This window comes from Jaculus jaculus, chromosome 13 (genome assembly GCF_020740685.1).
Source record: "Jaculus jaculus isolate mJacJac1 chromosome 13, mJacJac1.mat.Y.cur, whole genome shotgun sequence".
NCBI lineage: Eukaryota > Metazoa > Chordata > Mammalia > Rodentia > Dipodidae > Jaculus > Jaculus jaculus.
Window position 1 is genome coordinate 24,865,895 of NC_059114.1, and position 26,902 is coordinate 24,892,796.

Below are 26,902 nucleotides of genomic sequence, written 5' to 3' on the forward strand. Positions count from 1 at the left end.
TGAACTGCAGACACATGTGCCACCTTGTGCATCTGCCTTTCAGTGGGTACTAGGGCATCATACCTGGGTCCTTAGGTTTCATAGGAAAGCACCTTAACTGCTGAGCCATCTCTCCAGACCCTCCACCCACACTTAAGTGTACAGTACACCGGGACTACCTGTCTGTATGCGGCAGTGCTGCTGACCTAGAGGCCTTGTTCCTCTTGTAAACCTGAGCTCTTGTTGGTGAGTTACTCCCCTTTGTTCTGCTGCCCGGCGCCTGGCAACCACCATTCTATTTTAGCTTCTGTGAGTCGAACAGTCTAGAAACCTACCTTATGTAAGTGGAATCAGGCAGTGCGTTTCTTTTATTTCACTTAGCACGTGCACACACACACAAATACTTTGTCATGTATGACTTCTTTTTTTCCTTTCTCTGTTATTGGGAATTGAACACACAGCTTTTGCATGCTCAGCAAGCAGTCTGCTTCTGGGATATATCTTCAACTTCTGAGTTTCTTCTCTTTCTTTAAATTTTGTGCCTCAGCTTGTGGCAGTATTCTTTCCTCAGCTTCCTAAATTCTGGGAGTGCCACCACATCCGTCTCTCTCTCCCTCATACACATATATAATACTCATTGTGTAATCACTATGACCTTGAACTACTGATCCTCTGTCCATGTGCTTGGATTCTTGGATCATAGGCAGCAACCTCCACATTGGGCTCATAAATTTTCTTTATTTATTTGGAAGCAGAGAGAGATAGACAGAATAGGTATGCTGCAAACAAATCCAGATACATGTGCCACTTTGTGTACCTGGCTTTATGTTGGTGCTGGGGAATCGAACCTGGGTTGTTAGGCTTTGTAGGCAAGCATCTTAACCACTGAGCCATCTCTTCATCTGTGTGTGTATTTATCTGCTAGAGAGAGAGACAAAGACAGAGAGGATTGGTACACCAGTTTGTTTTGAGGCAAGGTATCATTTTAGCCGAGGCTAACCTGTAACTGTACCCAAGATGGCCTCAAACTCATGATGATCCTCCTGCTTCAGGCTGGGATTAAAGGCATAAATCACCACTCGAGGCTGATAATTCAATTTTTATTTTATTTTTAAAAATATTTTTTATTTATTTGACAGAGAAAGAGGGAGAGAGAGAATGGGAACACCAGGGCCTCCAACTGCTGCAAACGAACTCCAGATGCGTGCACCCCCTTGTGCATCTGGCTAATGTGGGTTCCTGGGGTATTGAACCTAGGTCCTTTGGCTTCGCAGGCAAGCGCCTTAACTTCTAAGCCATTCTTCCAGCCCTTTATTTTATTTTTGAGACAGGGTGTTACTATGTAACCCTGACTTCCCTGGTACTCATTATGAAGACGAGGGTGGCCTTGAACTTGGAAAAATTCTGCCTTTTCCTCTTGAGTGCTGGGATTACAGGCCTGAGCCATTATGCATGGCCTATTTTTCCTTTTTTTTTCCCTCCAGGTAGGGTCTTACTCTGGCCCAAGCTGGCCTGGAATTCACTATGTAGTTTAGGGTGGCCTGCTTCAAACACACAGTAATCCTTCTACCTCTGCCTCCTGAGTGCTGGGATTAAAGGCATGCACCACCAAGCCCAACTTTTTTCTTTTTCTGTGGTAGGGTCTCACACTAGCTCAGGCTGACCTGGAATTAACTATGTAGTCTCAAGGTGGCTTTGAACTCTCAGCGATCTCCTACTCTGTCTCCCAATTGCTGAAATTAAAGGCTTGCGCCACCACGCCCAGCTAGTTTTCTATTTATCTCCTTCTCCTCTCTTCCTTCTCACCCCTTCCTCCTCCTCCTCTTTCTTCTTCCCCCCTTCATTATTATTTTTATGTGATTTGGGAGAGGGGGAGGGTCTTACCCTAGCCCAGGCTGGCCTGGAATTCATTATGAATTCTCAGGGTGGCTTTCAACTCATGGCAATCCTCCTACTTCAGCAAGTACTGCAATTAAAGATGTGTGCCGCCGGGCGTGGTGGCGCATGCCTTTAATCCCAGCACTCGGGAGGCAGAGGTAGGAGGATTGCCATGAGTTCAAGGCCACCCTGAGATGACAGAGTTAATTCCAGGTCAGCCTGGACCAGAGTGAGACTCTACCTCGAAAAAAGAAAAAAAAAAAGAAAGAAAGAAAGAAGATGTGTGCCACCATGCTGGGCAGTTTTTGATTTTTTTTTTTTAAATAAAATTAACTTATTTATTTGTGTGTGTGTATATGTATGCATGCATGTATGCATGTCATGCCAGGATGTCTTACCACTGCAAACAAGCACCCAGCTGGCTTTAATGTAAGTGGCTGGGGAATTGAACTTGGGCCATCAGGCTTTGCAAGCAGGCACCTGTAACCCTGGAGCAATCTCCAGGGTTATATGGGTTAAATAAATATGGATTTATTTATTTGCAAGCATAAAGAGAGAGAAGAGAGACAGAGAATGGATACATCAGGGCTTCCAGCTGTTACAAAAGAACCCCGGATGCATGCATTTCTTTGTGTATTTGGCTTTAGGCCCTGAGGAATCAAATACAGGTTATTAGGCTTTGCAGGCAAGGGCTTTAAGTGCTGAGCCATCTTGTCTAGTCCCCAATTAAAAATTTTTTTTTTCCGAGGTAGGGTCTCACTCTAGCTCAGGCTGACCTAGAATTCACTATGTAGTCTCAGGGTGGCCTCAAACTCATGGCAATCAGATTTTTGGGTTTTTTTTTAATTTTTTTTAAAATTTATGTATTTGAGAGGGACAGAGAGAGAGAGAGCCACTGCAAACAAACTCCAGATGCGTGTGTCCCCTTGTGCATCTGGCTAACGTGGGTCCTGGGAAATCGAGCCTTGAACTGGGGTCCTTAGGCTTCACAAGCAAGCGCTTAACCGCTAAGCAATCTCTCCAGCCCAGATTTTTGTTTTTGAGACAAGATCTCACTGTGTAATCTAGGTTGGTCTGGAATTTGCATACATAATCCTGTTACTTCCTCTGTTATTTCTGTTGTTTGTTTGGGGTCCCCCCCCCCCCCCCGAGGTAGGGTCTCACTGTAGCCCATGCTCACCTGGAATTTACTCTGTATTCTCAGGATGGCCTCGAATTCATGGCGATCCTTCTACCTCTGGCTCCTGGGTGCGTGTGCCACCATGCCTGGGTTATTTCCTCTGATTTTTAACCTACTGTTACCCATGCAGGCCACCTCCTTTCCAACTCTTCTTGTGATGTGTAGAGTCTCCTTTGACTTTGTATCTCCTCAGACATCCCCTCCATCCTACCCAGACTCACCTCCCTCCATGGATCACTGCAGTAGCTTTGCCTCTGGTGCCACCTGTCATCCTGCCACAGGCCTCAGTCTGTCCCCTCCTCAGCACTTCTTCTTGACTACATGAGCTGCTCTCCATTCTACACCCCACTCCAGTCTCCTCATGGCTGTCCTCACTCTGATCAGCCTGACCTGTGCTCACAGCTTCCTATGTCACTTCTCTGACCTTTTTCTTGTGGTCTTTCTTACCTACCTTTCTTTTTCTTTTCTTTTCTTTGCTTCCCCCCACCCCCCCTTGGTTTTTCAAGGTAGGGTCTCACTCTTGCCCAGGCTGACCTGGAATTCACTATGGAGTCTCAGGTGGCCTCAAACTCATGGTGATCCTCCTACCTCTGCCTCCCGAATGCTGGGATTAATTTAAAGGCATGCACCACCACATCCAGCACTTTCCTACCTTTCTGTTTGTTTGCTGTTTGTCAAATAGTTAAGGACTCTTCTACATGTTCTACTTGAATTCACATGTCAGCACCACTTGAAAAAGACTTTTTCACCTACCAACAGAATGTATGTATCCTGGCTTATTCTGAGGCTAATTAAAAACTTAACTTGCTTCCTCTGAGTTCTGGACACTAATTGACACGAGGCCAGGAGGGCATGAGGATGGCAAAAAGCATCTTGGCCCCTGACTTCACTGATTATCATCAGGTGTATCAGGTTTCAAATCTTGTAGTCTAGCTGGGTGTGGTGGTACATACCCCTAATCCCAGAACTCAGGAGGTAAAAGCAGAAGGAAGAAACACTAGATCAAGAACTTCCTCAGCTACATAGTGAGGAGAGCCTGGGCTACTTGAGGCTCTGATCCTTTCCCCCCCACCACTAAAAACAAAACAGGCCTGGTGTGGCAGTGCACTCCTTTAATCCTAGCACTCGGGAGGCAGAGGTAGGAGGATTGCCTCGAGTTCAAGGCCACCCTGAGACTACATAGTGAATTCCAGGTCAGCCTGGACCACAGTGAGACCCTACTTCGAAAAAAATAAATCAAATGATAAGGTCTCAGCACTCCTTTGTGGTCATGAAAATTATGTGGACCCCTGTGAGCTCATGTTTTCCTACATTATTTACTTACTAATTTCTGGGTTTCAAGAAAAAGAACACACACAAAAAAACATTTTATTTATTTTTATTGTCAACTTCCATAATTGTAGAAAATAACCCATGGTAATTCCTCCCTCCCCCTCTCAATCAGTCTCTGTTTTATTTTGATGTCATGATCTTTTCCTCCTATTATAATGGTCTTGTATAGGCACTGGATATCCAGGCCATTTTGTGTCTGGAGGAGCACATTGTAAGGAGTCCTACCCTTTTGGCTCTTACATTCTTTCTGCCACATCTTCCACAATGGACTCTGAGCCTTGGAAGGTGTGATAGAGATGTTTCAGTGCTGAGCACTCTGCCACTTTTTCTCAGCACCATGGTGCCTTCTGAGTCATCCCAAGGTCATTGCCCTCTGAAAAGAGAAGCTTCTCTAACCAAAAGTGAGAGTAGTGCCTGGTATGGTGGCGCACGCCTTTAATCCCAGCACTCGGGAGGCAGAGGTAGGAGGATCTCCATGAGTTCAAGGCCACCCTGAGACTACATAGTTAATTCCAGGTCAGCCTGGACCAGAGAGAGACCCTACCTTGGGGGGAAAAAAAAAGTGAGAATAGCATTAATATATGGGTATGAACATTAAGAGAAGTGCTTACTGGGCAGTTTGAGCATAGTATATACTTTTAGGCAAACATCAGCAGACGTTACACCCCTGGGGTTCATGACTACCCTTTTCTAGGTTTTCAGTCTTAGGGATATACTCCCTCCCAATTAGAGAGCAGTTGGTTTCCCCTATAACAGATAGGCCACTATTAGACCTGTTAGCTCATTTGGCTTAGCTGGCCAAATTTAAGGCTTGCAGTGACCCCTGTTGAATATCTTCACTGGTGATTTCTCTCTCTCCCATTGAACTGCATGCAGTGTGGCTTTTTCCAGCTATCTGTCAGCTGGTCTACATGGAGGCTTTCAGCTCAGCTCCAGCAGGATTTCTCAGTGACCTTGCAGCCCAAGTATGCGGAGTCTTCAGCAGTAGTTACTTTATTTTTAATAATATTTATGTATTTATGAGAGAGAAAGAGAGATGGCCTGGGCATGGTGGCGTACCCCTTTAATCCCAGCATTCCAGAGGCAGAGGTAGGATATGAGTGCCAGCTTGGCCTGGGCTAGAATGAGACTGTGTCTCAAAAAAAAAAAAAAAAAAAAGAGATTGGGCACACCAGATCCTCTAGCCACTGCACACAAAGTCACAGATGCATTCACCACCTTGTGTATCTGGCTTACGTGGTTACTGGCAGATAGAACCAGGGTCCTTAGGCTTTGTAGGCAAGCACCTTAACTACTGAGCCATCTCTCCATCCCCTACTTTTTTCTTTTCTTTTTTGAGATTGTTGTATGACAAGTTTTCTCTAGAGATGAGAAAAAGGCAAAGCAGACAGAGGTCTTTCCGGGTCACTCAGAAGCAAGTGTGGCAAGAATTGTCAAGCTGGAGTTGCTAAGGATAAAATTCACAGAAAGCCAAATGCGGTGCTAGTAAGCTTCTGGAATGCTTTAAGACCTGAAGAACAGTTCTAAGAGGGCATGAATGATAGGGTGCTTCAGGTGAAAGGAACTAAGCCTGACATAGAGGTGGGCAATTATGCCGCCAGAGAGAGAGCTGTATTTCTCTAAGGTTAGAAGATAGGCAGGGGCTAGAAATTGCTCACCTTGCCAGAGACCATTACAGCAGCCAGGTGGAAGAGACAGTAAGACAAGACTGCAGCCTCAGTGCTGCCCCCTGGAGCCAGTCAAACCCAGGGGGAGGAAGAGTAAGTCCAGAGGGCAGGCACTGCAGTATGCTGGAGACAAGCCTCATTCTGCTTTCCCCTGGGCAGGACTAAACAGCTTAAATGGGCTCCTCTGAGCACTTCAGGGATAGAGTGATACAAGGCAGCCCATAGGAACAGTCTTGGGTGAGAAAGCAGAATAGTTTACAGAAAATGTCCATAGATTATGGAAAGCTAGGTGTGGTGGCGCCTCCCATCCATGCTGTGTTGGACCTTGCTGATGTTCTCCTTCAGTATCCTCCTGAGACCAACTGGTGCCTGCTTTGGAATAGATGGCTGTGGGCCTTCAGAGATCCTGTCTACCCTCTGTAAAAGACTTTGTTAAGGCTGGGTGTGGTGGCACACGCCTTTAATCCCAGCACTTGGGAGACAGAGGTATTAAGTTTGAGTCCACTGAGACCAGGTCAGCCTGGGCTAGAGTGAGACACTACCTCAAAAAATAAAGCCGGGCGTGGTGGTGCACGTCTTTAATCCCAGCCCTCAGGAGGCAGAGGTAAGAGGATTACTATGAGTTCGAGGCTACCCTGAGACTACATAGTGAATTCCAGGTCAGCCTGGGCTACAGTGAGACCCTACCTTGAAAAACAAAACAAACAAAAAAAACAAGACCTTGTTAAATGTCATAGTGCTACCCTCTGAATATCTAACATGTTTGGTAGAACAATAAAGACAGCAATTAAATTGTTTGAAAAAGGGCACTCCTTCCTATAAGCCATGAGGTTGCTGAATAAAGATTATAGATAGCATCAGGGATGGACTACCTCCCTAAGAGTTGTTGGCCCATGAGGTTTCCAAAAGTGAAAAAAGGTTGTTGCCATGAGTTGTTGATTATATTTCAGAACAACATGGTAAGACCCTATCGCTGAAGACATGGCATGATTTGGTTATAGGGTGCACCCTCCCTGCTGGCTGGCTTTCACAGTGCTGGAAGGTGCTGTGTAGGCTGCTGGGGAAAAATGGTCATCGGCAGCCCTGCTCAGCTTTGAACCCTGTGTGCTATAATGCCAACATGCCAGACAAGATGTGCCTGCCTGTGCAGTAGTGGCACAACTGTTTTGGGTATAGCCAACAGCTTTCTGATTGGATTTAAGGCCTGCTGCACAGGAGGTAGTTCACGTCTGGTACTGTAAAGCCTGGTCAAAAGCCTTTGGTTGGAGAGGTTATAGGCCCCAGTGGGGAAACTACAGCTATTGCTTTGTTGGGTGGATATGGGGATTCTGTCAGATTGCCTGCTAAACATGTGTCCTTCCACCCATAGAGTATCACCATTATTACTACTGCGGTCAGCTTTGGTTGGAGAACTTGTTGTAGTCAACAGCTGGTGCTGATGGAAAGACACAGCTAGTGACTGTTGCTGTGGCATAGTGCTCCAGTGCTTAGCACTCTAATGCTTAGCCATAGATGGACATTGGTCTTGTCCTCTGTGAGGCTCGGAAAATCGCCCAAGAGGGGGAAGAAACAATGTAAGAGCCGGAGGAGGGGGTGGAGTGTTATATGACAAATTTCCTCAGCACTGAACGGTGTAAACAACTATTGCCAGCTTTATCAAAAGCAGCTGGGTCAACTCACCAGAGCAGGTATAGAGAGGGTCATCATACTCCCACCTGAGAGTTAGGTGCCCCTGCACCACCTGTGTACAATAACTCACAAGATCGTGTGATGGGGGGGGTGTATATAGAGAGGAAAAGATAGAGGAACAAGAAGCTCAGTGAGTTCCAGTGAGGTGGTGTGTCTGGAGTTTCCATGCTCTGTAAGTAAGCCCTTACCCCCAGGCAGAGGGAGGAGCACAGTGAGCCCCTCTGAAAGACTGCTCCGTGGTCTCACTCCTGGACAGGGACATGGAGCATCTAGAAGCGGCCATGGGGAAGTTGTCATTCAGGGTGGAATGAAACTTCTCTGTGGTGCTCTGCAGTCACAATGCTCTGTAAGTAAACCCTCATCCTGAGACTGAGGGAGGAGCATCCAAGGAGTAATTTGACACAGGAATTTCCATTAAAGTGGCTGCCTTGAGGTCACCACATTCCTATAAGTAACCCCTGTTTATGTTCTGTAAGTGACCCCCCCCCCCAGATAAACTCATTGGGTTCACCAAGGTGGTATTGGTATAATTGTACTATTCTCATATCTGAGTCCTATTTGGGATGAAGATGCATGTCTGCATCTCCCTGGAGGAGTTTCCCACAACACTTGGCACCCAACGTGAGGTATGGCAGAACCAAAGATAAGTTTGGGAGGAGCAGTGTTGTGGTCCTGGCTGTGGTCAGCAACGCATGCAACTGAGGCTGGGGAGGGAGTTTCCATGGGGGAAATCCCAATGTGGCTATCCTTCCTCACTGTGGGGTAGTGTGCTTTCTTGTGGTGGCAGTAGCCTGGGTGTTGGTATGGGTAGTAGGACAGGTAACTCAGGCTGAGCCATCAGGAGGAAGACTGGGGAGGAGCCATTTCCCCTATGTAGTATGGAGTCGCATGCATGTTTGATGAAATGAAGTCCACCATGGCAATATGGGAATGCCCTGAAAACAGTAGAAGGATTAGAGAATGTGTTGAAGGCTTTGAGTATGGCTCATAAGAGACTAGAGTATTGGCAAGCGGCTGCAGAGGTGGCCTGGCCATTGTGAGTAATAAAGCACTCAGCTGAAGCAGAGATAACTGCACATAGAGAACTTGTCACCTTAAAAGAGGAATTATAATAAGAAAAGGGCATCTTCTCTCTTGGCCTCAGATTTGACAGGTAAATTGGATAAAAGAAGACTAGAGAGGTGCTGGCTCATTGTCTCTTAGGGCTAGCAGGCTGAAAAAGAAACAAAGTACAAGTTAGATTGATGTTGAAGAACCCTTCATAGGTTCCAAAAACGTGGAACCCATGAGAGGAGTCGGTGAGGCAAGAGACAATAATGTGAAGGTGACAGAACATGCCCCTCAGATCCCACCTTTACTATGAAGAAAGGGAAAGTCCGTGATACAGCATGTAAATTGGTCCATAAAATGTCCACATCTCCACAGGGGAAAAGTTTTCCACAACAGAGGTAGGATCTCGCGCTAGCTCAGGCTGCTCTGGAATTCACTATGTAGTCTCAGGGTGGCCTCAAACTCATGGTGATCCTCCTACCTCTGCCTCCCATATGCTGGCATTAAAGGTATGCGCCACCATGCCTGGTTTCAGATAACTTTTTTTTTTTTTTTTTTTTTTGAGAGAGAGAATAGGCACGCCAAGGGCTTCCAGCCACTGCAGACAAACTCCAGATGCATGTGCCACCTTGTGCATCTGGCTTAAGTGGATCCTGGGGAATTGGACTTGGGTCCTTTGGCTTTGCAAGCAAGTGACTTAACTGCTAAGCCATCCCTCCAGCCTCCTCAAATAACATTTTTTTTTTAGTGAGGACCAAAATACATTTTCCAAAAACAATAATAAGGAGGAAGAATGATAGTGTTTTGTGTTCCTGTGAATCTCTTTCATATGGTTCACTAGAAAGACTTGGATTTTCATATCTGCTATATTTATTTGGATAGAGAATGATGAAAATCTGCCTCCCACAGGTAGATATTTTGACAAGGGAGTATGTTAGTAGCTTCTGCAGGTGATTGTGGATACTCTTTTTTTTTTTTTTTTTTTTTTTTTTTTTTTTTTTTTTTTGGTTTTTCGAGGTAGGGTCTCACTCTGGTCCAGGCTGACCTGGAAGTAACTCTGTAGTCTCAGGGTGGCCTTGAACACACGGTGATCCTCCTACCTCTGCCTCCCGAGTGCTGGGATTAAAGGCGTGCGCCACCACGCCCGGCTGGATACTCTTTAATATTCCACCCAAACTCCACAGATAGCATTTTCTTAGAGATTAGTTAGATTAGCACTTGGGAAGCAGAGATAGGATCACTGATTTCCAGGCCAGTCTGGGTTAGAGTGAGACCCTACCTCAAAAATAAAAAATAAGCCGGGCGTGGTGGCACACGCCTTTAATCCCAGCACTTGGGAGGCAGAGGTAGGAGGATTGCTGTGAGTTCAAGGCCACCCTGAGACTCCATAGTGAATTCCAGGTTAGCCTGGGCTAGAGTGAGACCCTACCTCAAAAAACCTAAAAAATAAAAAATAAAAAAACACAAAGATTAGTTGCAAAGTAGAATCTGAAATTGTGTCAGTAGTCTTTTGTGTTACATTTTAAATGGTCTTGCCTTGTGAGTGGTTCATTTGCTCCTGAAGGATGTTGTAACATTATACTTGGTCATTTGGAAATACTGGCTCACTGAGGCAGATTTTTTTCCAAAGATTGCCACATGCCATTACACTATATACATATGCACATATAATCAAATCGGTTCATATCACCATCAGTTGCATCAGAAAAGGCTATTCTAGTTCATGGAAAGGCTTCTCAATGAAGGAAAACTATGTTTTCCTTCAGATACTTGAATTTTGTCAGCAGTACCAAATGTCAGTTATTTTTCAAGAAATGACAGGCTCAGTTCTTTTGTCTTCAAGAACATACATGCAGTACCCACTAGTTTTTCCAAGTAAAAATGGTGTTTTGTGCTGGACATGGTGGCACCCCAGCACTGAGGAAGTGTGGGAGGTGATCTTAAGTTCAAGGCCAACCTGGGTTACCTGTCTTTAAAAAATAAATTAAAGATGTTCTGTGGAGGAGGTAGTCAGTTCAGCTTATAACTTACATAGTCTTGTGTATTTTTCCATTGATACGGTCCCACAGCATGAGGAAGCTCTGTGCGTATTTCCTATGCAGGAAGGATATATGTTTAAGGATTGAGGCATTAAGTAGAACTTGTGATCTTTTCAGAGTTTATGTAGACCTGAGTAGCCATGGCTGCTGGGACACCTGGACCTGGCCTCTAGTACTAAGGACCCCAGAGTTTTCATCTACCCATGATTTTATTTTTTATATATTTGTGAGAGAGGGAGGGAGGGAAAAGAGAATATGAATGTGCTAGAGTTGCGGGACCTCTTCAACACTGCAAATAAACTCAGACACGTGTGCCACTTTGTGTTTCTGGCTTTATGGTGCTGGGGAATCGAACTTGGACCTACAAGCTTTATAAGAAAGTGCCTTTAACCACTGAGCCATCTCCCCAGAGCCCCATTTTATTCTGCCATTGCAGTAGTGACTCCGTGCAGACGGAAGGCAAAGCATGTCTTACTCTGAAGAGCCTGGCTGGGCACAGGCTCCACTTTCTTTAGGTCTTTTCTAAATGGAAGTTCTTGCCTGACCTCATTTAAAATTAGCCTGCTTCCACCTTTACCCCTGGTTCTCCCTACCTTGTTTTTCCTATGGCCCTTGTCTGTCTTTACCTGTCTCTACTAAAAGATACGCTCAGGGGCTGGATAGGTGGCTTAGTGCTTGAGGTGCTTGCCCTTAACCCAAGGACCTATGTTCAAATCTCCAGATCTCATGTAAGCCAGCACAAGGTGGCACAAGGTTGCACATGCACACAAAGTGGTGCATGCAAGTGGAGCTGATTGCAGTGGCTGGAGGCCCTGGCACACCAAGTCTCATTCATCCCTCCCTCCCTCCCTCCCTCTCATTTGGTGGGTAGGTGGGGGAGATAAACTCAGGATGGCTGAGATTTTGGTCTGTCTTTTTCATTGCTATATTCTAGCTCTTACAGAATACCTGGCACATAGAAGTAACAGCCTGATAATGTGTGAACAAGTGACTAAATTTGCCTGGGTCAGCTTCTGCCCTCTCCTGGCAGTCCCAAGAGAGCAGCTTATTGCCCTTGGCCTGCTCTCCAGAGGGGTCTGTCCTCCCTCCTCCCCTCCCTCCCACCTGACTTTTGTGTTTCTTGGCTCCTCAGCCAGTGCTTCCCCACACCGCCGTGTGCCTTGTCTGTGGCGAGGCAGGGAAAGAGGACACAGTGGAGGAAGAAGAAGGCAAGTTCAACCTCATGCTCATGGAGTGCTCCATCTGCAATGAGATCATCCACCCTGGATGCCTTAAGGTAGCAATCTCAGGGGCCCTGAACATGCCCCCTACCAACACAAACCACCACCACCACCACCACCTCCTCCCGCCTCCCCCCGTGGTGCTGATGTAGCAGCGTGAGGTGCAGCGGGTATGCTGAATGAATTCCTAGAGAGTCCACAACTCTAGGGAATTCTGGGTTAGGTGACAAGCCCAGGACAGGAAGCGATTGCCTGTGAAGAAACCATTGTCTAGTACCTCAGAGCCACAGCAAGGTCCGGGCCTTACAGACAGAAAACAGAGCTGAGGCAGCTGAGCCAGAGAGGATGACTTCTGAGCAACAGATGGTTGCTGTCCTGTGCCTCTGCACCAGGAACTGATTACTTGGTGTGCTAGGACAGGGCTGCCTTCTGGTGACCTCTGTGCTTGCCTGACTCAAGCAGCAGGTTCCACCTTAGGCAGCTGGCACATGTCTCTGTCCCAGGAGAATGCAGAGCCAGCCTGTGTTTCTGTGGGCTGAAACTTGAGATCTGCAGTAGCTCTGGCTTGTTTTGGCTCTTGTTCCCTTGTCACACATGCACACACCCCTGAAGGAGATGCTGTGTCGTCCTAGGTCCTGTTCATTGTAATTACCTGGCAATTTCTCCCTGTCCCTTAGGTAAGGTGAAGGACACATCATGTGGTAGGTCCTTTATGCATGCTAGACTGCTAGACACTGAGCTGATTGCTTTCCCTAGGTCTGCTCAAACCCCTAGTGAGGTGAGTGTACTTGCTGTCTCATGGTCAAGGGCCCTTACCCACTGAGATGAAGGAATTACTGGCCCAGCATAGCTCAGGGTAGAACCCAGAGCCATCATTTCACAAGTTTTAGGGTGGGGTGTGAATGATTCAAGCATACTAGAAGAGACCCCACGCCTTTATAGACTATGTGAGTGCCCTTCCCTGCTCACTGAGTCCTGGCCTGTCCTTGCAGATTAAGGAATCAGAGGGTGTGGTCAACGATGAGCTTCCCAACTGCTGGGAGTGTCCGAAGTGTAACCATGCTGGCAAGACCGGGAAAGTGAGTGCGGGCTCCAAGCCCTGGTCGGGTCTGGTTGGCAGAGAAGAGTGGGCAGGGCCTTGCCAGGACCAGCCTGTCCCCAGGTTGTCAGGCAGGTGGGGTGGAGCGGGCTGAGGAGGAGGAAGGGCAAGTCCAAAGATATACAGTTGGATTGTTCCTTCTCTCTTTTTGGCCTACAAGCAAAAGCGTGGCCCTGGCTTTAAGTATGCCTCCAACCTGCCTGGCTCCCTGCTCAAGGAGCAGAAGATGAACCGGGACAACAAGGAAGGGCAGGAGCCTGCCAAGCGGAGAAGTGAATGTGAAGAAGCACCTAGACGCAGGTCAGATGAGCACCCCAAGAAGGTGCCTCCAGAGGCCGTCCTGCGCCGAAAGTCGGATGATGTACACCTGAGGAGGAAGCGGAAATACGAGAAGCCCCAAGAGCTGAGTGGACGCAAGCGAGTACGGATGGGGAAGCCCTGGGCAGGGGAAGGGTGATTTGGCTGGTCTTGAGTGTGGGATGGCGGGTGGGGGCCATGGAAGGTTTATGGGTAGAACCCGGGATCCTGGCCTCTTAAGAGCTGCCCTGAGCAGGTCACCTGAGTCCTGAGAGCCTGGCCCAAAAGAAGGAGAAAAACCAGCAAAGTCACTCCTCTTCCCACCCCCTTTAGGCCTCGACGCTTCAAACGTCCCCCGGTTCCTCCTCTCACCACTCGCCGAGGCCCCCTCTAGGCAGCAGCCTCAGCCCTTGGTGGAGATCCAGTCTCACTTACTTCCAGCAGCAGGTGCTCCCATGCCCCACCTTCCTGAGGCCCTGGCGACTTGCAAGTCTGAGCTGTCCTCTTTCCTACCCCTTAATACCCCTAGCTCATTGCCACAGATCTTCCTGAGGCCTGACTTCATGTCTGCAGTAGGCCTGGGAAGTTCTGTGAGGAGAGCCTTGGTTGGTTGGGATCAAAGCTGAAGCTGCAGCTGGGAAGTCCTGCCAGTCCAGGGAACGTGAGGATCCGCCCATTGACCTTGCCATTACTGGCCACAAGGTGGCGCTTGAAGCAGCTCATGGCCTAGTCTTGGCTGGGAATATCACCAGCCTAGTCTATAGTCCAGGCTCCCTGAGCTGAGACTGCTGTGATATGTAGCTGCAGTCTCTGTTTTGTCTGGGATGGGAGGTTAGGTGGGTGGGGACAAACAACCATTCTCCCATTTCCAGCTTCAGGCAGTGCTATGCTGTCAGGCAAAAGTGAAGGAGATGGTTTTGTGGGAAGGGTGTCCCTCAGGCCCCTGTTCTAGAGACTGGGCTCGCAGTGGGGTGGGATGGTAAGAGGGTCATTCTCCTCCAGCCTGAGAACAAGCTCTGTATCCTTTTTTCCCATTCAGCTAAAACCTGGCAAAGAAGATAAGCTTTTCAGGAAAAAGGTACCATCTTCCCCGCCCTCATGTCCCAGCTTGCTTCCAGCTGTCAGAGCTGTAGGCAGCACTCCCAGTGGCCCCCGTGTCCCATAACAGGGTGGGGAAGCCTGGGGTAGACACCTACTTAAACTACGCTGACCACCTGCCGCTCACGCTCCCTTCCCTTCCCACAGAGGCGGTCCTGGAAGAACTCCGAAGACAGGCTGGCACTGACCAGCAAGCCCCTCCGGCGCTTCAAGCAGGAACCAGAGGACGATCTGCCCGAGGCACCCCCTAAGACCAGGGAGAGTGACCACTCACGCTCCAGCTCTCCCACCGCTGGGCCCAGCACTGAGGGGGCCGAGGGTCCGGAGGAAAAGAAGAAGGTGAAGATGCGCCGGAAACGGCGGCTTCCCAACAAAGAGCTGAGCAAAGAGCTGAGCAAAGAGCTCAACCATGAGATCCAGAAGACAGAAAGCAGCCTGGCCCACGAGAACCACCAGCCCATCAAGTCAGAGCCTGAGAGTGAGAATGAGGAGCCCAAGCGACCAATAGGCCTCTGTGAGCGCCCCCACCGCTTCAGCAAGGGGCTCAATGGCACCCCTCGGGAGCTGCGGCATCCGTTGGGGCCCAGCCTGCGGAGCCCACCCCGTGTTATCTCCCGTCCCCCACCTTCTGTCTCCCCACCCAAGTGCATCCAGATGGAGCGCCATGTGATCCGGCCACCACCCATCAGCCCCCCACCTGACTCGCTGCCCCTGGATGATGGGGCAGCCCACGTCATGCACAGGGAGGTGTGGATGGCCGTCTTCAGCTACCTCAGCCACCAAGATCTGTGTGTGTGCATGCGGGTCTGTAGGACCTGGAACCGCTGGTGAGGAACCACCTGGGGTAGGGATTAGGTTGCAGCTGGGGACTGCCCTGACAGCACATGTTCTGCTTGAGTCACTGGAGCCTAGTGATGTGCCACAGAGGCCTGGGCTGTTGCTCCTCAGCCCAGTCTTTGTTAGGGGAGGGACCAATGTCCTTTCCTCATGTGAAAAGCTAAGAAGCACAGTTCTTGAAGTCTTCACAGTTAGCAGGGATTGAGAGCCAGTACTGACTTATTGTAGCCTGACATTTTCAGAATTTCTGGCCTTACCCTCACACATGAGCAAGCCAACCTGGAGATACTTGGTAGTAAGTAGGTGCCAGCACATGCTGTAGGGACATGTGGCCATCAGCAAAGATGGGTGCTAAGCAGAAAAGTTTATAAAGGGCTGAGTTAAAGAGCTTCCCCCCTAAGCTGGGTGTGGTGGGTGTGGAGGCTGAGGGAGGAAGGATCACTGTGGGTTCAAGGCCAGCCTGGGTCTACAGAATAAGTTCTTCATCAACCCTGGGCTAGAGCAAGAACCTACCTCTAAAAAGAAAAAATTGCTGGGTGTGGTGCTATATGCCTTTAACCTCAGCACTTGGGAGGCAAAGCTAGGAGAATTGCCATGAGTTCAAGGCCACCACATTGAGACTACATAGTGAATTCCAGGTCAGCCTGAGCTAGAGTGAAACCCTTCCTCGGAAAAAAAGGCGGGGGTGGGGGGGAACTTCCCCCTTGAGTATGGCAGGTAGAGGAAAGTCACAACTATGCAGGGGCTTCCAAGTAAGCCCCCAACTCTGATCATGTCCCCACTGCTGTTCCTGGTTCCCAGGTGCTGCGATAAGCGGTTGTGGACCCGTATTGACCTGAACCACTGCAAGTCCATCACACCCCTGATGCTGAGCGGCATCATCCGGCGACAGCCTGTCTCCCTTGACCTCAGCTGGACCAATATCTCCAAGAAGCAGCTGAGCTGGCTCATCAACCGGTTGCCTGGTGAGCTCTGGTCTAAGGAACCCTAAATGTACAGTAGTGGGGGCTGGAGCATGTTGCCGGACTCACACCCTCTTCTGTTTCCCCAGGGCTCCGAGACTTGGTGCTATCCGGCTGCTCATGGATTGCAGTCTCTGCCCTCTGTAGCTCTAGTTGTCCATTGCTTCGGACCCTTGATGTCCAGTGGGTAGAAGGACTAAAGGATGCCCAGATGCGGGATCTCCTGTCCCCGCCCACAGACAACAGGCCAGGTCAGATGCCAACTGGAACTGTCCCAGAGAGCCTGTCTCTTGGGGGGTGGGTGATTCAGCTCTGTACTGTTGGATCTGAGGCTGACCACAGGCCCCATCTGGTTTTTATGTCGTCTGCCCTCTCTGACCTTGGTCCTTCGAGGAAGAACCCAAGGCAGAAAATTTACTACTGTGTTCTCAGCCAGCTTCAGGGACAAGGGGTTCCAGAGATGGCAGAGGCTCCTGTGCACTTACCATTTTCACTCCTTGAGCTCTGCCTGAGTTTTACTGTTTCTCTGTTGCCTTAATCTTTTTTTTTGTTGTTGTTCATTTTTTATTTATTTATTTGAGAGCGACAGACATAGAGAGAAAGACAGATAGAGGGAGAGAGAGAGAATGGGCGCGCCAGGGCTTCCAGCCACTGCAAATGAACTCCAGACGCGTGCGCCCCCTTGTGCATCTGGCTAACGTGGGACCTGGGGAACCGAGCCTCGAACCGGGGTCCTTAGGCTTCACAGGCAAGCGCTTAACCGCTAAGCCATCTCTCCAGCCCTGTTGCCTTAATCTTAAAGCATAAATCTTAAAGGTAATTGGGTGGAGTCTCAAAGCATAGCATGTTCATAGGTCACTGCCCCCTCCCACCACCACCAGCAGTTCAAATGGTGTATGTAGGGGATGAGGACCTGTCTCTGTGCCTTTTGGCTGATTATCATTAGGTGGAATATAGGCTTGGTGTTTCTACATCTTCTAGAAGGGAAAGGCGAGAACTACCTGAGCAAGCAATAAATACATGTGGAGTAAATATAGTCTGAACAGCCACAGTTCAGAGCCAGAGCCTCCCTATCATGGGTCCTGATTTTCTGGACAATCTAGAAGTATAAATCCTTAGGTGGAGTCTTGTGATTTTTAAATGCTAGAATTCTGGCTCAAGGGGTATACTTGGTAAGTACAAGAAATCAAAGGTCATACCTATCTGGTAGACCCTTAACTATCAGTGTGACTTAATGTTGCTGGTTATGTTCTCCTAACCTGCCCACCAGGCCAGATGGACAATCGGAGCAAGCTCCGGAACATTGTGGAACTGCGCTTGGCTGGCCTGGACATCACAGATGCCTCCCTACGACTCATCATCCGCCACATGCCCCTGCTCTCCAAGCTCCACCTCAGCTACTGTAACCATGTCACCGACCAGTCCATCAACCTGCTCACTGCAGTCGGCACTACCACCCGAGACTCTCTGACTGAGATCAACCTGTCAGGTGAGGTAGGGTCCTGCAGGCCTGCCCAGTACCTATGGGATAGCTGGGTGTTGGATATTTGTTAAGAATTGTATCTACTATGTTTTGGTAGTACTGGGTGCTAGGGAATACCAATAAATGAGACTACCAAGTTTAGAGAGGAAGTTACTATTAGATTGGAATTATTACTGCCCAAAAAAACAAAACAATGCTGACAGGAGTGAGAGTATATGGCAGTAGTTCCTGATCCAACATACAGGCTAGGGAGAGCTTCTCCAGGGTGGTAGGAAAAAGCTGGTGCCTGACGGCCAGGGTGTCAGGGACAGAGATGGCTAGTGAGGTGGGCCACTACAAACAGGGCTTTGACCCATGGGCTAGCAGTCGGGCACAAGTTTAGTTTCTGCCCTTGTTGTCATCCTTTACCCCTCAGGACCTTACCTAACAAGGAACCTCATGTTAAAACCCTACAGTTCCATTGTTCTGTGTCTCACACACATTGTAGGATCCCCATCCTTTTTGTTGCTAGTAGGGCTGGAGTTGGTTCTGAAGGATTCGGAGCTTGGTTGTTTGTACAATGAGATGGACAGAGGCAGTGCTGTCTGGCTTTAACTTAGCTAACCCGGTGTTAGCCTGGTAGATGGTCTGGAGTTAGGATATTATGTTTGGATAAGAAGTGGGAATGATTTGAATTTTTCCCAAGAAGTAACCAGATATTGCCAGGCATCATGGCACACACCTTTAATCTCAGCACTTGGGAGGCAGAAGTAGGAGGATCACCATGAGTTTGAAGCCACCCGGAGACTACATAGTGAATTCCAGGTCAGCCTGGGCTACAGTGAGACCCTACCTCGAAAAACCAAAAATAAGTATTTATTTGAATAAAATAGTTGTATAGGGATAGAAGGATGGCTTGGTAGTTAAGGCATTTGCCTGCAAAGCCTATGGACCTGGGTTCGATTTCCCCAGTACCCATGCAAAGCCAGGTACATAAAGTGGGACGTATGTCTAGAGTTCGTTTGCAGTGGATAGAGGCCCTGGTGCGTCTATTCTCTCTGTCTCCCTCTATCTCTTTCATAATTTTTTTTTTTAATTGTGTAATGGCCTTCGTTCTCCCCCTTTCTTTTTCTCCTTTTTTAGTTGACGTTTAAGAGGGAAAGTACCAGTGTTCAGATTTGAACTATAATAGTTTGTATATTCAACATTTGAAGTATATTCTATTTTGTTGTACTCTTGTTTCAAAGTGTATTCAAGTAGGTTTTCTGAAATATAGAAATGAAATTTTTTTTAAAAAAATTGTGTAATGGGGTAGAAAGATGACTCAGCAATATAGATGCTTGCTACAAAGCCTAAGGACCTGAGTGTGATTCCCCAGTACTCATGTGAAGCCAGATGCATAAAGTAGTATATGCATCTCAAGTCCTTTTGCAGTGGCTGGAGGCCCTAGGCACCCATTCATTCTCTGTTGTCTGTCTCTCACTCTGCTAACAAGTAAATGTAAAAAGAAAACGGGCTAGAGAGATGGCTTAGTGGTTAAGGTGGCTGCCTATTAAAACTAAGGACTCAGGTTCGATTCCCCAAAACCCATGTAAGCTAGATGCATATACATGGTGGTACATGAATCTGGAATTCATTTGCAGTGGCTAGAAGCCCTGGCATGCCCGTGTTCTCAATCCCCACCCCCTCATTAAATAAAAAAGCACTCAGGTCAAGGTAGGAGGATCCATTATGAGTTCGAGTCCAACCTAAGACTGTGTTGTGAATTCCAGGTCAGCTTGAGCTATAGTGAGACCCTACCTCCAAAAACCACCAAAGGAAAAAAAATGGGTGTGCAGTAATTTCATATAGTTTAACCTTGTTTTAATTTTTCAAGCTACATTCTTTTTTAAAATATTTAAGAGAGGCAGAAAGGGTGAGTGTAGGCGTACCAAGGGCTGCTACCACCACAGACTAAACACATGCTTTACATTGTGTGTCTGACTTTATTGGATACTAGGGAATCAAACCCAGGTGTTAGGCTTTGCAAGAAATAGCCTTTAACCACTGAGCCATCTCTCTAGCCTTCAAACTATATTCTGAATGTATATGTATGTGTATATATGTATGAATGTATATTTTTATTTGACAGAAAGAGGGGAGAGAGAGATTGGCCACACCAGGGCCTCCAGCCACTGAACTCCGGACACGTGCGCCCCCTTGTGCATCTGGCTAACATGGGTCTTGGGGAATCGAACCTGGGTCCTTTGGCTTTGCAGGCAAATGTCTTAACTGCTAAGCCATCCCTCCAGCCCTTCAAACTATATTCTTGAGGCTGTCCTCACAATATTGAATGTTCATGAGTGGTTGTCTCACCAACTGTCTAGTCAAGGATGACAGAAACTCTCAGCAGGTATTTAGAACTTATCTGCCATAGACAACAGTTAAAGGGTGGTCTGCGTGGCTTCTGTCTTTAGAGAAACATGGACACTAGATTCTTTTCTTCCTCTTAGGATGGTCAGAGTCAACTCTTTGATCCCAACTAGAAGGGTGTGGGCTCATCTGCCAGTATTCTGGGGCTTAGTAGAAGGAAGCTGGGGGTAACCAACTCTTAGCAGGTAAATTGTTCCTTAGCCCTTGTTATTGAGTAAGTTTTCCTGCCTTCTATATCTTGTGGTGCCCAATCTAGAGACATACTTTTCCCCTTTGGAGACCAAGACCCCCCTCTTCTGCTGATGGGTGGGGGGATCTGAGCATCTTACTGCTCTTTCAGCCAATCTTCATCCAGTCATCCTGTTTCTAACCCATGCCCAAAGTGTCTGTTGCTTCTGGTACAGCAACTGCCAAACACCTTTGGGATCCTATGCAGACTCATCTGCTTCTGTACTTTCCTTTCCTAAGTTTATTGATTATCTCTTGTTTGGCTTTCTTTTTTTTAACATGTTGCTAACAAATCCCATACAGTATACCATGATCATAATCCCATCCTACCACCTTGCCTTCCCTTTTCATTCTTCCAAGTCCCTCTACCTCTATAATCCATTCTTTCCAGTTAGTCCCTCTTTTTGGTTTTTCGAAATAGGGTCTCACTGTAGCCCAGGCTGACCTGGAATTCACTCTGTAGTCTCAGAGTGGCCTCGAATTCACAACAGTTCTACCTCTGCCTCTTACTGCTGGGATTAATCTTCTGGGGTTTTTTTGTTGGTGGTGGTGGTAGTGGTTTGTTTGGTTTTTTTTTTTTTTTAATTTTATTTTAGAGAGAAGAGAGAATTGGTATACCAGGGCCTCAGCCACTGCATTTGTATTCCAGAATGTTGCACCACCTAATGGGCATATGTGCCTTACACTTGCCTCACCTTTGTGTGTCTGGCTTACCTGGGATCTGGAGAGTCAAACTTGGGTCTTTAGGCTTTGTAAGCAAGTGCCCTAACCACTAAACTACCTCTCCAGCCCCGTCTTCTATTTTGATGTCATCATTTTTTCATCCTGTTATACAGGTCTTATGTAGGTAGTATCAACCACTGAGAGGCCATGAATGCCATGGACACTGTGTGTCTGGAAGACAGTATTGCATAGTACTCCTTCCCTCCTTTTGGTTCTTACATTCTTGTCACCCCTTTTCTACAGTGGTCCCTAAGCCTTGAAGAGTGTGATAGAGATGTCTCATTTAGTGCTGAACCCTCCATAGTCACTTGTCAGCACTTTGATGAGATTTGAGTCTCTCCAGTGCTCACTACCAACAGAAAGGAGAAGCACTTGGGAGGCAGAGGTAGGATCGGCATGAATTCAAGGCCACCCTAAGAATACAGAATGAATTCCAGGTCAGCCTGAGGTAGAGTAAGTCCTTACCTTGAAAAACAAAATAAAGAAACAAAAGAGAAGCTTCTCTAACTGAAAATAAGAGTAGCATTAATATATGGACACAAGTATTTAGAAGACAGTTTGGTGGGCGTAATATATCCATTTTGCCAGACAACAGTAGTACTTACCCCCTAAGGCTTATGCCTTTGATTAGTTTTTCAGTACCTGGCAGGAATGCCTCCCTGTGGAATATGCCTCAAACCAACCAGAAACGGTTGGTTTCCCCCAGTTGGCACTTTTGGCCTGGCTGGCCAGCTCTGTAGCTGATATGGTCCACTACTGGTTAAGAAAGTGGGACATGGGCTGGAGAAATGGCTTGGCGGCTAAGGCGCATGCTGCAAAGCCTAAGGACCCTGGTTTGATTCTCCAGGTCCCACATAAGCCAGATGCACATGGTGGCACATAAGTCTGGAGTTCATTTGCAGTGGCTAGGGGCTCAGGTACACCCATTCTCTCTCTTTCTCTCTGTGTCTAATAAAATTAAAAAAAAAAAAAAAAAAGGTGAGACACCATACTCTGTTATCACTAAGCCATTTCCCCAATACGCTTTTTGGTTTTTCTTTTTGTTTTTATAGGAAAATGTGTAGGTTTCTTCTATTTATATATTTGAGAAAGAGACAGGATGTACCAGAGTTTCCTGCCACTGCAAACACAATATACATACTCCACTTTGTGTGTCTGACTTTACATAGGTACTGGGGAATGGAACCCAAATCCTCAGACTTTACAAGTAAGTGGTGCAGGGTTTTTGGAGTTCCAAAGGGAGTCCTCCAAACTTATGAACTCTAAGATTTGGTTCTGTCCTACCTTTAACAAAGAATGATAAAGATGAGGGCTGGAGAGATGGCTTAGCGGTTAAGGCATAAAGCCAAAGGACTTTGGTTCGATTCCCCAGGACCCACGTAAGCCTGATGCACAAAGGGGGTGCATGCATCTGGAGTTCATTTGCAGTGGCTGGAGGCCCTGTTGTACTCTTTATCTCTCTCAAATAAATAAATAAAAATAAAGTTTTAAAAAATAAGGAGGAGCCGGGCATGGTGGCGCACACCTTCAATCCCAGTGCATGGGAGACAGAGGTAGGAGGATCACTGTGAGTTTGAGGCCAGCCTAAGACTATATAGTGAATTCCAGGTCAGCCTAGGCCAGGGTGAGACCCTACCTCAAAAAAACAAAAATAAATGAATAAATAATTACATGGACTCGAGGATAAAGAAATCACAACTTGTGAGGTTTATTTAAGAGAAATTGGGAGCCCAGAGCAAAGTCATAAACACATGGGAAGTAGGAAACATGCTCTCATATGAGAATACTGCATAGTTCATAAGTTCATTTAAGAGTAAGCAAGATTTTCGGGGGAAACTGGAGTAGCACCTCAAGCACATGGAGGGAGTTAGACTGAGACTTTCAAGGAAAGACGAGGTAGAGCTGCAAGCAATGGAAGATAGAACTTAGTTGTATAATGTAGGGAGACAGAAGGAACACATGTGCCATCTGCCATGTGCTTTCCTGTGGAAGGAAGTTAAGAAAGCAAATAGTCAGGCTTGAGAGAAAATATTAAAGTACAGTCCAAGAATTTCAGAGGAGAAATTAGTAATTAAGAAAGTTACATTCCCGGGCTGGAGGGGTAGTTTAGAGGTTAAGGCCCTTGTCTGCAAAGCCAAAGGACCCAGGACCCACATAAGCCAGATGCATAAGGGGGCACATGCATCTGGAGTTTATTTGCAGTGACTAGAGGCCCTAGCACACCTATTCTCTCCCTCTCTTTCTTTCAAATTAAAAAAAAAAATTTAAGTAAGTTACGTTCGTGGTTACCCCAAGTTTAAAGAAATTACGCAGGTAGCAGACCTAGAGTTAGATCACCCATGTGGTAGATTCAGAGAGCAGAGGAAAATCATGCATGGAATCAAAGTGAGAAGTTACTCTAACTATAAAGCAGAGGCAAGCGGACGAGTTCCCCTAGAACAAGTAGTAGTTTATGCTCTCCCTCCCTCTACCCCCCACCCACTGCCTCCTGGGTGACAAGGAAGCTTGACTCACTGTGTCCCTGTGGCCAAGTGAAGAGAGCAGAGAGAGAGACAGGAAGAGAGCAGCCTTTATGGACAAGAGCACTGCAGATCAGTTTTGGTCAGACAGGAGTTCCATTTTCGGCCAAGAGTGTCATTCTTGTGCCAGGGCAAGGTGGTAAGTGGGCTGTCATTTCCTGGGTCTCTCTTGGCCTCAGAGTAACTGAAACTGCCTAAAAGTAGCATTCTCCTATCTTCCTCCATTAGTGCCCTTATCTACTGAGCCATCTTTCCAGCCCTGCCTCTCCCAACTCCTTCCAGTCCCATCCCGGCACCTCTTCCCCTCCCTGCCCCCATAGGGTCTCACTGTAGCCCAGGCTGACCTGGAATTCACCATGTAGTCTCAGTCTGGCCCCAAACTCACAGCAATCTTCCTATTTCAGCCTCCTAAAGTCTGGGATTATAGATGTGTGCCACCATGTTTTGCTGACTTTCTAAAATAATATGTATTTGGGGGAGAGAGAGGCAGATAGAGAATGGGCCTGGGCATTGTGAGGGCCTCTAACCACTGTAAATGAAGTCCAGGCATCTGCTGGCTTTATGGCTTTTTTTTTTCCTTTGACAGAGAAATAGGCAAGGAGGGAGGGAGAGAGAGAATGGGTGCATCAGGGCCTCCAGCCTCTGCAAACAAACTCCAGATGTGTGTGCCCTTTGTGTATCTGGCTTACATGGGTCCCAGGGAATCAAACCTGGGTCCATTGGCTTTGTAGGCCACCTCCTTAACTACTAAGCCTTTTTTTTTTTTTTTTTTAACTAATTATTTGAGAGCAAGAGGCAGAGAGAGCAGAGTGGGTGTGCCAGGGCTTCTAGCCACTGCAAATGAACTCCAGATGCGTGTGCCCCCTTGTGCATCTGGCTAATGTGGGTCCTGGGGAATTGAGCCTCAAATCGGGATCCTTAGGCTCAGCCATTTCTTAAGCCCTGTTTTTGGTTTTTTAGAGGTAGGATCTCACTGTAGCCTAGGCTGACCTGAAATTCACAATGTAGTCTCAGGGTGGACTTGAACTTGGTGGTGATCCTCCTACCTCAGCATTCCAAGCTCTGGGATTGAAGAAAATTAATGAGGGCTAGATAGGTGGCTTAGCAGTTAAGGTGCTTATCTGCAAAGCCTAAGGACCCATGTTTGACTCTCCAGATCCCATGTAAAATAGATGCACAAAGGTGAAGCAAGTGTTTTTTTTCCCCTCTCTCTCTCTTAAAAAAAAAAAAGGAAAAGGAAAATTAATGATAAAACATGTACTAAAAAACTTACCATCTAGGGCTGGAGAGATGGCTTAGCAGTTAAGATATTTGCCTATAAAGCCAAAGGATCTGGTTCGATTATCCATGACCCGCATAAGCCAGATGCACAAGGGGACACATACATCTGGAGTTTGTTTACAGTGTCTAAAGGCCCTGGAGTGCCCCCGTTGTCTCCCTCTGCCTCTTTCTCTGTATCGCATGCGCGCGCACGCGCGCGCGCGCGCGTGTGTGTGTGTGTGTGTGGTAATTTTTGTTTGTTTTTCCAGGTAGGGTTTCACACTAGACTAGGATGACCTGAAATTCAATCTGTATCTGTTTTCTTAGGATGATATCAAACTCCCGGCAATCCTCCTACCTCTGCCTCTTGAGTGCTGGGATTAAAGGCATGCACCACCACGTATATATAAATTTACCATGTCAACCACTTTTGGTATACAATTTGGTATCATGAGATACGTTTAATAATCTGTTGAGTTCCCTGTCAGCCTGGACTAGATTGAATCCCTGCTTCAAAAAAAAAAAAAAAGTAGCCGGGGGTAGTGAGATGTCTTAGCAGTTAAGGTACTTGCCTATAAAACCTAAGGACTCTCAAGTTCAATTCCCCAGAACCCACATAAGCCAGATGCTCATGGTGGCGCATGCATCTGGAGTTCATTTGCAGTTGCTACAGACTCTGGCACACCCATTCATTGTCTCTTATAAATAAATAAAATAAGTTTAAAAAAAATAGCCAAGCGTGGTGCAAGCCTTTAATCCTAGCACTCAGGAGGCAGAGGTAGAAGGATTGCTGTAAGTTCAAGGCCACCCTGAGACTACATAGTGAATTCCAGGTCAGCCTGGGCTAGAGTGAGACCCTACCTTGAAAAACAAAAACATAGGCTTTACATGACTTCACATGGGTACTGTGAAATTGAACTTGGTCTTACAGGCAAGTCCCTTTAGTTGCTGAGCCATCTCCCGTATCCCTCTAAGTATTATTTTTTAAATTAAATGATTATTTAGCTCTTTAGAATTCTACTTTATGAGCCAGGAACATGGCTTAGTGGTTAAGAAAAAAGGAAAACTCATTTGACATGTCATGTGTCTCTTGTTCTACCCCAATTTTATATTTTGAACATTTTCAAACATAGAACACAAAATAGTGTATCAAACACATTCATTCCTTCCAGCTAGACAGCAGTTCGAAACACTGTACCACATTTCCTAAGAATGACGTCATTTACGTACCATCATACCTCAGAAGATAACCAAATGGATTATTTTCTTCAGAGACGAGAGATGAGAAAAGTAACAAAATAAGATGCTTTAAAACAGAGCCTAGGGCTGGAGAGATGGCTTAGCGGTTAAGCGCTTGTCTGTGAAGCCTAAGGACCCCACTTTGAGGCTCGGTTCCCCAGGTCCCACGTTAGCCAGATGCACAAGGGGGCGCACGCGTCTGGAGTTCGTTTGCAGAGGCTGGAGGCCCTGGCACGCCCATTCTCTCTCCCTCTATCTGTCTTTCTCTCTGTGTCTGTCGCTCTCAAACAAATAATAATAATAAAAAAATTAAAAAAAAAAAACACAGAGCCTAGCCAGGTGTGGTGGTGCATGCCTTTAATCGTAGCACTTGGGAGGCAGAGGTAGGAGGATCACCATGAGTTCGAGGCCACCCTGAGACTCCATAGTAAATTCCAGGTGAGACTGAGCTAGAGGCGAGACCCTACCTCGGGGAAAAAAAAAAAACAGAACTTAGGGCTGGAGAGATGGCTTAGCGGTTAAGCACTGGCCTGTGAAGCCTAAGGACCCGGGTTCGAGGCTTGATTCTCCAGGACCCACGTTAGCCAGATGCACAAGGGGGCACACACGTCTGGAGTTAGTTTGTAGTGGCTGGAGGCCCTGGCGCGCCCATTCTCTCTCCCTCTCTCTATCTCTATCTGCCTCTTTCTCTCTCTATCACTCTCAAATAAATTTTGGAAAAAAAAAAAACAG

The 26,902-nt window shown here is 47.1% G+C and overlaps 1 protein-coding gene across 1 annotated transcript in view; it reads left to right on the top strand.

The window, feature by feature from the left end:
* Kdm2b (lysine demethylase 2B) overlaps positions 1–26,902 on the top strand; it is a 131,303-nt gene that overhangs the window by 99,812 nt on the left and 4,589 nt on the right. Inside the window, exons 13-21 of the mRNA XM_045132118.1 lie at positions 11,947–12,090; positions 13,027–13,113; positions 13,294–13,554; positions 13,764–13,877; positions 14,470–14,508; positions 14,676–15,355; positions 16,167–16,330; positions 16,417–16,578; positions 17,598–17,816. Of these exons, the coding sequence (XP_044988053.1) occupies positions 11,947–12,090; positions 13,027–13,113; positions 13,294–13,554; positions 13,764–13,877; positions 14,470–14,508; positions 14,676–15,355; positions 16,167–16,330; positions 16,417–16,578; positions 17,598–17,816 (1,870 nt within the window). The remainder of the gene's footprint in view (positions 1–11,946; positions 12,091–13,026; positions 13,114–13,293; positions 13,555–13,763; positions 13,878–14,469; positions 14,509–14,675; positions 15,356–16,166; positions 16,331–16,416; positions 16,579–17,597; positions 17,817–26,902) is intronic.